At 37.1% G+C, this 13,301-nt stretch overlaps 1 protein-coding gene across 1 annotated transcript in view; it reads left to right on the forward strand.

Annotated features, from left to right (window-relative positions):
• PTAR1 (protein prenyltransferase alpha subunit repeat containing 1) overlaps nt 1-6,077 on the forward strand; it is a gene marked incomplete at its 5' end in the record, with an annotated part of 21,491 nt that extends 15,414 nt beyond the window's left edge. Inside the window, 2 exons of the mRNA XM_010185205.1 lie at nt 4,716-5,032; nt 5,605-6,077. Of these exons, the coding sequence (XP_010183507.1) occupies nt 4,716-5,032; nt 5,605-5,950 (663 nt within the window). The remainder of the gene's footprint in view (nt 1-4,715; nt 5,033-5,604) is intronic.
• Nucleotides 6,078-13,301: the final 7,224 nt, after the last annotated feature.

A 13,301-nucleotide genomic window follows, 5' to 3' on the forward strand; every position in this document is an offset into this window, starting at 1 on the left:
ATAGCATAGTGGTGCTTGTAACTAGCTTCTTCAGCTCCAACAGCATTTAAGCTGTGGGCTGATAAAGCTATTTCAGCTCCAGAAGGGACACCTTATGTGGTGACAAATATTTCACATATGGTGGTATCTAAAAGATCGAGTCTTGCAGCAAATTGAATTAGATAACGTGACATGGTCTAAAATTAAATAGGCGGTTTTGTAATACTGTGATCTCCAAGCTGTTGGGTGAATTCCTTATGAATATTAGGCTGATACAGGAACACATCACTCACACTTTTAATGACAGCTGCTGCATTTTGCTGTCCTGTAAATACATAAGGAAGTGAGGGAGGAATTTAGTGGAGGTTGTTGAGTTGGTATTGCCATTATTTTTATGTCATATGGACCAGCTACTGCTAGCAATGGATGTTGTTTTGCTGATGTTTCCTGTTAATTGTCACCTGCGAAACTTTAAAAGTAGCTTGATCAGATTGGTAGTAAATAGCAAGTATGTTCCAGACTTCATGAGGGAGTCAGCCCAGAATTTGGACTCATTTGCCTAGGAAATTTGCATGAAAAGTTAGTTATGGAAAAGTCAAAAGAATTAAAGGATTGGGATAGAGTGGAGGTTAGAAGTTAGAGTTATAGGCTTATATAAATAGGAAACGGGGACTTTCCACTAAGTCTTTAATAGGTTTATTAAAAGGAAGGGGAGAGAAGTTAGCAGTGTTAATTAAAACTGAAGTACTTTTACGCTTTAGTTAACAGTAGTTTGAAGATCAGAATAATACCCTGAGTGCTTCTTGCACTTACTGTAAGTAAACGGAAAGAATTGCATTGTGATAAAAATAACTCTTCTCAGAGCTGAAATTACTCTGGTGGGTTTATTCAATGGCTGTCATCAGGGTTTTGTGTCACAAAGCTTGCCTGTGAAGGAAGTGTTTTAGATTTGTTTAATCACTCCCAAGTCCATTTGCCTTGCCCCACCATCCCAGTTCCCCTGCTGGTCTTCATTTTAGGCTGATGAGTAAGGAAGTGATGGTTTTCTCTGTTTTCATACAACTGGCTTTTGTTACCTCAGTCAAAATTTCACTGGTACTGTTCGTCTTGCAGCATGTTTAACCCATTGGGAAATCTCCATGTTGACTGTAGGTTTTTTCCCATGGCACCACCAATATATTTTTTCAGATGGTCTAGCAGTAGGTGTTTGGGATGCAGGAAAATTAGGAAAAAGTGTGGAACGTAAAAGATATTGAGAATCTTGAGTTAAAATTTATATGTACTTAGCTTTAAAAAGCAGGATTAGAAGATGATTATTTGCCAGATATGATGTGAGGAAAAAAACAAGAAGAACAGGAAAGAGCAGACATTACAGATTTTCACAAAAATGTTCAGGTTATTTTCTTGCTTGATGCCTCATTTTGTACCTTCAGCCATTTCTGGTTTTTAAGAATCTTTTCAGATGCTCAGTTTCACTGAGATATAAGGCTGGAACTGTGCTGAAAAAAACAGCAGATGAAACAGTGTTTAACAGAGTTTGTGATTCTACAGACATCTAGTTCTTGCAAGGTTGCCTCAAATTAGAGTATCCTGTGTTATTTAGGGCCATGTTTCTGCTATAATACAAACTTTGCCTGTAGTCTGAGGTAGTTTTTCTTATGATGTACAAGGAAACAGAGTCCCAGAAACATGATGGGTATGTTGTATTAAGACTTCTCAAACCAAGTTTATGATTTATGAAGCCGCTGGCCTGGTTTGGAGGATTTGAGGGGGTACGTTGTTTCATGGGGTTTGGGGTTTTCCTCCTTTAGTTTGGTAATCCTAATACTTGTGCAGACTGAATCTCAGTTCAAACTCAGGGAAAAAGGTACAAAATACTAGAGGATAAAGTTTTGGCCCTGTAGGGAGATCTCACAGAATATAGATGTTTCTTCTTTCTTACTCTAGACAGTAAAAAACATCATCTTGTTTGAATATAAAAATCTTAGTTCAAATTCTGCAGGAAAAAACAAACTATGTTAGCAAGTGTTAATTAGTATCAGTTAAGGATTTGTCAAGAATAAATTGTTCCAAACCAATCTAGTCTTTCTGATATTGCAGTACTTGCCTCAGAAGAGAATGAGAAAGCTTAACTTCAGCTTTCTGACATGGAAGTACAATTAGCTAATGGGGCAAAAACATGGTGTCCAGACACCTACTAATAGGTGGGTGCATAATTAGTTGGAAAACCAGAGGAAGAGAGTAATATCAGTATAGTCTGTTAAAATTCATACAAGTTCTTCAGAGAATTTGTGCTGGTACAAAAATAGGATGTAGTGTAGCAAGGATGGAAAAGGTTTTTGTTTCCTTTAGATAGGAATAACTACTATTATGATACAGAGAGTGGCCAATCAGGCCCTACAATAAAAAACAAGCAAAGAAACAAGTGGTGGGGTGATTGTCCTGAGGTAACACCTCACTTGTGTGATGGCTGGAAGAGAGAAGTTTGTTCATAAAACACAAAGTAACTTTTCCCATAGACATCCCCAGAAAGGCCTTGGCTTTTTCTTAGATGACTGGACCTCCAAAGGTACCTGTCTTTCATGTTAGTAGGCATTGCCATATTTATCTGGTTATCCTTAAAAGTTTTTTTTCCCTCAGATACAGTTCCTTTTCATTTTCCCAACGTCTCAGTCCAGAGAGGAAGTTTTGGGTTGCAGTTTATGTGGGTAAGCACAAAAAAATCAAGCACAGGGTCAGGTAAGGTATAAGAGGGAATGTAGACCCAGCAGTTGAGGCAAAAGACACTGAGCACCTATGTCCTATTCTGGAACAGGGTGCCAGTTCTATGGTGCTCCTCTCACTGCTGAAGGTAGAAGAGGGCCTTCTGTGAGGTGGTCAAGGGTGGGGAGGGAAGTATTTCTGTGTCATTTCCTCTTTGGTTCAGAGAGGAATGGCAAAGGGCTTGTGCTGTTTGGTGCGAAAGTGGAGAAAACTGGCGTGGTAAGAAAGAATTTCTGTTAGTACTCAGACATTAGCTGGCTTTTTATTTTACCTCCAGTTGTCTGAACTGTCTTCCACTGCTTTTCTGAGGTTCCTAGAGGAGAGACTGGTTTTTTTGTAGATCTCAAGAGGTTTAGTAGCAGTCTTATGTCTTGCATTTCTAAAAGAGGTTTTCTAGTTCAGGTAAGGAGTGATGCTGGAAATAATCTTGTTTACTTTGTGCAGAAAGCTAAAATGTGTAATTACAATCTTCCCTGTAACTTTGAAGCATATAAACATGTCAGGTAAATAAATCATATTATTCTAAGATCTAAGTTGGACATAATGTGTGTAGTATCACTTCCAGCTCAATGAAGGCTGGTCTGATTTTTCTGATGTCAGTCTTTAGCTTTATGTTGTTTTTAAGAGGCTTTTAAGTTTTAATATTCAGAAATATAAAATAGTAAGCTTAAGTCTACAGAGAAGAGAGAAGCTGATCTTGTGGTTTAAAGTGCAGAAGTGGAGATTGGGAGTTTTAGCCCCCTTAAGAATCTTGTGTGTGGACTATTATTTCATAGTGCCCTTTATTTTGCTGATCTGTAAAAGGACCTAGAAAAGGGTGTTGAGTGTATCACGTAGAAGGTGCTATTTACATTGTTTTGTGTTTTTTGAAACAGATGCACCACAAAAAGGGAATATAACTAGACTTGTGCATTTCCATGCCTCTTTTTTTGTAGGAGACTATGCCTCTTGTGCTGCAGGTGAAAAGGGAAAGACTTTCGCCTGTGAAAGTTGTCTTGCATCAGCCAGTCCTGTTAAGTGACATAGGTGGCTTAGAAAAAGAGATTAGAAGCAAGGATATACCAGTAAGTCTATATACAAAGTCCTTAGAAGTAAACAAAAAAGATAGTTTTGATCTCTTTGTAAACTTTATACTCCAGAGGAGGAGCTATGTGAGGACAGAGTTTAAAGCCTATAACTAAATATAGCCATTAGTTCTGATAGAGAAAGTAAAGAAGCATTTCCCAGTAGCAAAGCTCACCCATATTCCTAGAAATAAATTTTGAGGGTTTGAAAACATTCGGAAATCAGAGAATATCTTTAGGTGCCAGCAGTGTTACAAGTACAGCTGCAGTCATCAGTGTAAGTATTTACTACAATTATTGGGAATTCACCAGTTATCAAGTCAAGCAACTTAATTAAGGCAAATAGTTACGTATTCCACAGGCTTTAGGACTTGAAACATAATGTTTGTGGCTGATGTTCTTTCCTGGAAAATGAAAGTGTAAATTACTTCAAATCCTCTTTTTTATTATTATTATTAAGTAACTCATATACCCTCTGCCCATAGTGCACTAGGCAAACGTTAAAATACTTCTAACTAATATCTGTGTCGTTTGGTGTACCCTTTATGTCAGCTTCCTCTAAGTAGTCTTTATTCATACCCATTTTGAGATTTATTTTTTTTTAACCACTGCTTACTTGTCATCATAAGTTGTTTGGGTTTTCTTTCCCTTCACCCTGTGGGAAGGTTTCTAAGACACTTCTATTTTCAGAGTTTGGAAGAATTTTCATTTCTTTAGTGCAGGGATGCCAAGATACTTGTCAGCATACAGTGGAAAAAGCTCAGTGATTATTTAATGTTGCTGTGTGTGTTCTTAAACCATTACTGCAGTGGCTAAAATCCCCAGAGGAGAGGTGACCTTAATACAGAAACAGTGGTGGTAAATTCCTCCTTTATACTGGTCGATGACTGTTGCTGCTTTTTGTTTCAGGTTCTCCTTGATGAACTTTCATCCACTAAATATTGGGTATCCATGCATGTCTCAGACCATAGTGGATTTCATTACCGCCAGTTCTTGCTCAAGTCCTTGATAGGCAAAACTGTGACTGACAATAATGTAGTGCTACAAAAGCAGATGGTAAATGAGCAAAACCCTAGCCTTCAGAAGGAGGAGGAGAGTACAGAGGCAAAAGCTGCCTGTGCGGAGGAGCAGAGTGTGGATGTCCCCCGCCATTTAGAGGAAGAATTGGAGCTCTGCACTGACCTGATTGATGCTTACCCAGGGCATGAAACCTTGTGGTGCCATAGGTAAGAGGACTTGGTCAAAAGAAGGCCCTTCTGATTTGTGGATCTTCCTTTGCCTGATGTTTCCAGACAAATTGTTGTTTTGATTTTAAAAGGTAACACTCAACGAAAGAGTTCCAAGCTACCGTATCTTAAGCCTTTGGAAAACATTCACGAGCATAATCAGAGCTATTGAATGGAAAATTTGATTTGGTTTAAGTATCTTCTTGTTGTAAGCTCCACTTGACCCTATACTTTGTGCAAGAGACACAAGGTACTATTAATCAGCCTCCTCACGCTTAAAATGTTTAAAGAGCAAAAAAATGAGCAAAAGATAGGCAGAAGATGGATCAGTTGCAGAAAACCTCTGCTTTGCTAGCAGAGTGTGTATGCCTGACTAGGTAACAGCAGATTTGCCCAAGTGACACTGAGCCCTTTTTTGTAGAGTGTAACCAGTGACAGCAGATTTGGGTATGTTTGTGGGGGAATGTGGTGAGATGGCAAATGAACTGAAGCAGTTCAGTGTCAACACAGATTATTTTTTCAGTGCATGACTTTTTTTTCTTTTCTTTTCCCTCCTTCCTTTTCCTCTGAAGAAGGTGTGTGTTCTACCTTCAGCACCACCTAAGCAACAAACTTCTTCTGAGTACAAAGGTATCATCTGTGGACAGCAGTGATGAAACTCTGAATAATTCCCACTATAGTCCTGCAACGACTCACATTGCACAAGCTATGGATGTTGATGGCTTGAATGAATCCAGCAGCAAACAAGGTTATACCCAGGAAACAAAACGCCTGAAGCGTCCTCGTATGCAGGACTCCCTTGGTCCAGAAGTGGAATACCAGTTCATTGATAAAGTATTATCAACTTGTAGGGATGTGGACCAAGCCAGGTTTGCTACTGCTTATAGGAAATGGTTAGTTACTTTTTTCGGTCAGTGAAGGAAGAGTTTAAAGCCTTCAGGGTGGTTCTTTTAGTGCAATACTCTCTTTCAGACACAAATGCATGTCTTGGTTGCAAGTGTTAGCTAACCATGTGTTTCTCACTCTTTTAATGGTCAGTCCTAAAGTTCTTATTCAGAGTAGAAGTCTACCACTTTACTAAAGAACTGGCATACCTTTTTATTAAGCAAATGCTGTTTGTTCTTTAATCTTTTGAAGAAATCACTCTGTGTCAGCTTCCTACCATGCCATTTTCTTATTTCTTTTACTTCTGCATTAAGATGGATGCCGAATCTTTTGGCTTTAAAAAAAAAAAAGTCTGAAATGCTTTTAAATCAGTGTGTCTGGAAAAAGAATGGGAGGATCTATACCTGTTTCTAGGTTGTTCCTCTTTACTATATAGTGGCATCTTGCTAATACTTTAGTGGATTCAGGCTATATTTGGTGAGTGCTATATACTTTTGTATTAGCAACCTCTGGTAGAACACCAGACTGCAGTGTTTCCTTCTCAAGGCTCCAGTAACAGTATTAGAGCCATGCCTTTTACTATTGTAACTGGGTTTTGTTTGCTTGTTAGTTGTCACATGAGTTTGATAAGAAAGTCTGCGAAGCTGAAATCCTGAAAAGCAGGTACAGGAAAATGTGACAGAAAATAATTCAAACACACACGTTCACACTCACACTTAACCATCTGAGCTATACAGACTACTTCACCTTCTTTTCCTACTTGGTATTTATTTATTTATTTTATCTCAACTATCCTGAATTTATAACACTTGATACACATTTCTGAATGTATTGTGTACACTACAGAATCTCCGCTTGCTAAATCACACATTGGTAACTTGTACTTAATGAAGACCATACAAGTCCATTGGATGATGGAGTAAAGAGTAATTCTTCTGACTGGTCATAGAGACTATACAATTCAAAGAAAAAAAAAAAAGACAGCAGGAGGGAACTGCCTCTTCTGTTCTTTTGCAGAGCTTCAGTCTTTGGGGTTTTTTTTCCTTTTGACTCTTCCTTAAGAGCACTTCTCCAACCATACATCTTTGTTTACATAATTGTAAATTTTAAGGGAATTTGTAACACATTTCTATTTCAGTGAAACTAAACATAAATAGTTTATTACATCATTTCCTTAGAACTTGTCTATATAAGGGATTTTTTACACTAATGGAATTGTGCAGGTCTAAAGACCCAGGGGATAAACATTGTACAACTGTAGAAGTTTGTACAATGGCAACATAATCTCTGTTCCAAACAGATTATTCACTGAGGGGATGAGATTTTAAAGCTAGACTCTTCGCCAAAATTGCTGTATATTTCTGCCCAAAGTGCCTCCTGACTGTGATAAGGTTTCAAGCTGCTGTTTCTGTTGGGCAGAGAGAGCAACAATGAAGAAGGAAAAAAAAACCAACCCCAAAACAGGTAGCCTGCTCAAAAGTTATCATTTGGAAAGAAAAAAGGCACTTGAAACATGTGGAATTCCAACAGTTCTAAATAATTTGATGGATGGGGGTTACTCTTGCATTTAAATATGTAAATAGACGACCTCTAGTCTTACAGAGTATGTTCATAACATTTCAGGCACAGAGTAGCTAACAGAGACATTTCTAAATGTACACTCTTCTGTTTACAGTACGTAATAAGACTGACCTAGGCTTGAGCATCTCTATGGCAAAGCTTTGTCTCAGTGGGCACTCACACTTGCCTCTCTGTAGCTTGGGACATATTACATGGCCATTTGTTTTGAGATGCTCTGGGATGCTTTCTTGGTTGCTGGTTCTAGCTGCAGAAGAACATAATCAATGTGTGAAGGAGGTGTGGGGGTGGCTCAAGTGGATAATTTTGTCATAAGATGTCTCTGACTACTGACAAGTGGGTAGGTTCAGGTACAAACTGGAGTCTGAACTTAAGAACTTAACTTGAGCAAGAACATTTACCCATCTCAGAGAACTTGATGGTTTTAAAGTTTGAAAGATAAATTAAAGCATGTGTAGTAGCCTAGTCGTAGCCTCGATTAGTGATATCCCACTGATGACTTGTATGAACCTGGAAAGTGTGGCGTCAGCTGACAGTGTATTAAGGATCACATCCTTGGTCCTAGGTTACTTGGATAGTAACGTAGCTGGGTGCTCTGTTTACTTTTGCAAAAATTACCTTTCATGAGAAAAAAATATTTGTGGCAGGAGCAGACTGGGAAGTGGGAGCATGATAAGAAATCCTTCTGGAACTGTGGAAGGGAAGAGGTGCTCTCTTCTTGCTCTGGAATGATTGATACTTTTAGAGGAAATTATTTGTATTAGAATGTGACTTGAAACCCTTTATATATTTCTTCCAGACTATAGTCTGGAGTCTTAATTGGCTTTCTTAGAGCTGTATCGTGGAAGTACTGTGCTATTGAATTTGACAATCTTTCCATCATAAACATGATCAAACAACTGCCCTTGTAGACGTGTGCAATTCCTATTCATGTCAGCAGAAGTTATGCATGCTTGTAGGAAGACAAGATTCATTCCTATGTAACTGAACAGAGTTGCATTTTGTTTTCATACTTGGAAAATGTTCTGAGAGCTCTGATTAGAGATGGTGCTGATACTTTTATTACTTTTACAAAACTCTGATGGCTGTAGTATGACTCTGTTAAGTGTGGGTTTTTTAAAGCCTACACCTGATCAAAATACTGCCCCCCTCTTTTTTTTTTAATAATCTAGTGAGAATTTAATAATCCAGTGAGAATAGTTATATTTAAAAATGTGTGCAGACCAGACTCTGCCACATGGAAAACTAAACAATAAAAGTGAAATTAAAATCTCTCCTTTGAAAGAAATGCAAACAATAAGCTGTCAGAATCGAGCTTTAATTTTTTCATGATGACAATATGAATTATATGAAAGAAGAAAACGTATAACTAAATTACATCAAGTTGTCAATGTCCTGAAGCCTCTTACATGAAATGATTGAAGAGCTTCTTCCAACAAATTGCATTAAGCTCACACCTGTATGATGTTCTGGAACTATGTTCTCTGGAGCATGCCCGTCTACCCACTGAGTGTTAGTCCCATTGCAAAGTCCCATTTGGGTGCCACGCAAAAAAAAAGAAAAGCAACTTCAGGCTATTGGTAGTTAACACGCATAGGGGTTACCAAGTACAACTGTTTAAAGTAATATATTTTAGTAATTTTGTGTTTTCAGAGGTTGGTACTCTGAAATTTCTTCAAATATTAAATCAGACTTTGTGCATCTGTAAATGTCTTCATGTAAAGTTTAGCATTGAATTGATCCGAATTCTTTTTGTTCACTGGATTAGTCTTTGTAGAAATTTATTTGTGCTAGAAACAAGGGGTTTTGAGGAACAAATGTAACTTGAAACTACAGAAGGAATCACATTTTTAAGGGGTTGCATTCTCTGCTGCTAAATACTTTAATTGTTATTTCATTGGCATTTCTTTTATCTTGTTTGTTACAGTCACTGGAGCAACATGTGCAGCATGAAATATAGCTATAATTACAAACTTGTATAAAGTTATTATTGGAAAGCATTGCTATAGCTGCTCTGATTAATATTTGTTAATCTACTTATGCCTGCATATTAGTGTTTTGTTGACTTCTTGTGTATTCTTTATACAATCAAATCCTTATGTCATTTAAATAGGGGGGAAAGTAAATTGTTGGTTTATACTATTTCAGTTATTATCTTATATAGAACCTGTTTTAAGAGAAATAAGCAAAGTGGTAATATAGTGAGAAAGCTTAGATTCTATCTGATAATAAAAATCTCTGGCATTTCCAATTTCGTGTTAGTGCTGCTTAATTAGAATGTGTGGCTAGTCCTTATGGACAGGAGTGAGATTTTTTCCTAAGTAGATAATTAATGAATTTTTAAAACAGTACTGTATAATACTGATGAGGAGAAACAAAAGGTTTTGGAAAGGCTTGTCTGTGTAGCCAGACTCAACAAGCATACTTTTTCAGAATAGCATGTAATACAATGGACAAAATGTGACTACCAGAGAATAATTTAAGCAAGTGAGTCTTCAGAGACTTGATGACTGACTTTTTGAACAAGGTTGTTTGCTTAGTTTTGTTTTGGAAGAATGTTCCTTAGCTTTTTAAAATTTAGTAGGAAGTGAACGATTGCACTTAGTGTGGGCAAAAAAACCCCCATAACTTGTGAGTTGTATCTTCAAGAGTAATTTGGAAAAAGAAGTAGTGAAGTGAGATATAGAGGTGACTTTTAAATGCATGTTTGTCCTGTACGCATTTGGTGATGAGAGGTCTTTACAATTAGATCTTACTATTTTATTAATGTCATATATAAAGCAAAAAGGGCAACTCACCTATTCTGAAATGCACTTACCATTGAAGTTAGTTTCTGAGGAAGTTCAGTGTCCCTGTCTAAGATAATTTCCCTTCTTTTTTTCCCCATGTGCTCAGAGGTGTGTTTCCTTCCCAACCTCTTCTCTGTTCTTCCAACCAGCAAAGAAGAATGTAGCAAAGTATTGGTGAGGTGGCCCATTTTGTGTTTAGATAACTCTACCTCCCAAAAAGTGCTCTGATTAATGTCCTTAAGTGTGGACATCAGGCTGTTTTTTCAGAACCTCATTCTAGACCTGCACCCTCTTTCAGAGGTTAAAAGCAAGAGCTTTATCTAGGAAGCCATCTAGTTTCCCTGGGAGAGGTTAAAGAGAAAAAAAAAATCTTGTCGTTGAAGTTGGGAAAACTAGAACTAGCATTAACTTTGGTTAGTTTTTTCCTCTGAAGAAGCAATATATTGCTGAATAATGGAGGAAATATGTGCTTCCAAGAAATTCCTTGTAGAGAGTTTATGCTTTCAAATTATAGACCTGACACTTTCTAGTGGCTTTTACTTAGTATGTAAGGTTACTTCTCAGGGCATAGTCTATTGTAGTGAATTAGGATACATTTTTACAGTTTATAATTGTTGATTTTGAAAAAATACTAAACATGTAAAAACTGGCTTTTAAATTTTTTTGACTAGCATATTGTTTTATATCTGTCCACAAGCTAATACTGTACCTAATGGTTCACACTAGATTTTACCATCTCATCTGCATCGTCCTGTTATTCTGTATCATAAATTGCTGTTGCAGTCTGGCAGGAAGCTCCTGACAGTTGCTGAGTTTCTTCTCTGAGTTGGCTAGTACTATTCAGTATGATACTCAGTATCTCACAAAGATGCATCTTGTAATGATGAGGAAGCTTTTTACAGTATCTGTGTTGATGCACTATGTATCTTAGATTTATTTTAAAATAACCCAAACATTTTGTAGGAGTCTAAAGACGAGAATTGCAAAAGCTTTTAGTTGTTAATAGTTGGCAGATGCTTACATAGGATACAACTCTTCTGAAGTGCAGGACCTTTAACTGAAATCTAGTTTATTAAGCATCTTCATCGGCACCATCTGGAACCTGCTGTTAATCTTCCTATATAGATGGAGGTGGGGAGAACCCACAGCAAGGTGCGTATTTTCTTCATGGGACAATTTCTGAACGTAACCTAATTACAGGGAAACAAAGAGCTTTTCTTGGATGAAGTATTCTTTTATGTTCATTGTTAATAAAGTTATGAAATTGGTGCATCATTAATACAGTAAGATTTCCTGAATGGCTGTGTAGAATAAGTAGATAAATGTTTTTTGCTTTTGGGGGGATTTTGTTTGGTTTTTTTTCTAACAGTGTATTCCCTGTTATTAAAAAAAATAACTTTAAATGAAACAAGTACTGGAACTTGTTTTGGTAGGACAAGGTATATTTATACCTACTGAGTTCATTCCCTTTTGTTCCAATTTTTCTTCTTCGAACTGGCTACATTTAAAACTGGGTAGTCATCCTGAAAAGCCTGCTTGGGAATGTTGTCTTTAATTTCATGTAATAGAAATAGTAGATGTCTTAACTGGTTTTAAGTAGTATTAAGATCCAAGGTAGTGACAGCGCTATGGTATTTAAGTGAGTCATTAAATAGTAATTTGCAACACCATAACGCCCATCAAAGTGCTGTTCTATGTAAGACAAAATGTTTATCAAGTTATGTGAAAAAAACAATTAATTCTCACAGCTTTCGTATTAAGAGGAAATGCAACTGGTTTTAAACATAACATTTTGCAAGATTTTTTCCTGTGAAAAATTCTCAGGTACACAGTTGTGACCATTGTATATTTCTTGTAGATTTCCAATGCAGATAAATTAGATAAATGGTAAGTTTTTTACTAGAAAGAATAAAATTATGACAGGCCAGTAAGACACTGGAAGGTAATCTGATAACTGACCAGTGTTCTACAGGATAGTGAATGTAAAGTGTAAAGTTTGTTTTTCACTGATGTTACTTTGTTGCAGGATTAATTCCTTTCAGAGGGGGATATTTTCCCTTTTTTTTGTCATTAGTAGAGAGCTTTTGTGTGAATAAATTACCTGTATTTATTCTTCCACAATAAGCGTGCATGTTTGCGTGGGTGGGTGGATGGGCAGCAGAACTGTTTACGTAATGGCCTGTGAGAAAGGTAGGATTCTCCTCCATATGGCTATTTTTATATTTTGCTGACTTGTGAACAGAGCTCTAGACCTGTCCTAAGTCTGAATCTGACAGGATCACTGCCAGTCACAGGGCTTTTGCTAGAGGACTTGGACAAATACGTGCATAAAAACCACTACTAATAATTTAGTTTGTGTATTCCAAGTGCTTGTAGGGAGCTTCTGCATTTCAGTTACTTATAATTTTGAATGCCTTTTGATTTTGAATTACTGGATTTGAGAGCTTTCCTTAAAGGGCTCAATTGTATTGTAGAATGCTAGCACCTTTCCTCTCTCCTCCTTGACAATGTGATCCATTCCAGATGCTATAAAATGATCATTTGAATTCGCAGAGCATTACTGAAAATACTGCTTGTCATCTTAAATGCAGAACTTAAAAAAACAAGCACGCATTCTGCTCATACAATTTGTTATTTGTTAGTTTGTTTGGGTTGTTTTTTTTTTCATTTTATCTTACTAGCTTAGGACAGAAGCTGGAAAGAATTTGTAGAGAAGCCCTGAGTTAATATGTAGAATCTTGGTTTACTTAATTTGGGGGATTGTTAAATCAGAAAGTTTAACTGAGCATTATTTACTGAGCAAGTAATAGACACTCCAGGGGTCTAGTTTGAAGGATCTGGTCACAATTTTTTTTTTCTGATCCAGGTGCTTGATTTTTAGATCTGTCAAAATGAGTGACAAAATTCCTACTGACTTCACTGATACAGCATCAGACCTTGCTGTGGAGAGGGTATCAGCCACTACATGGCAGCTTTGACATTTTTAGTGTGATGGGCTGTGACTTGTCTTCTGTGAT

This window comes from Mesitornis unicolor, unplaced genomic scaffold (genome assembly GCF_000695765.1).
Source record: "Mesitornis unicolor isolate BGI_N332 unplaced genomic scaffold, ASM69576v1 scaffold29195, whole genome shotgun sequence".
NCBI lineage: Eukaryota > Metazoa > Chordata > Aves > Mesitornithiformes > Mesitornithidae > Mesitornis > Mesitornis unicolor.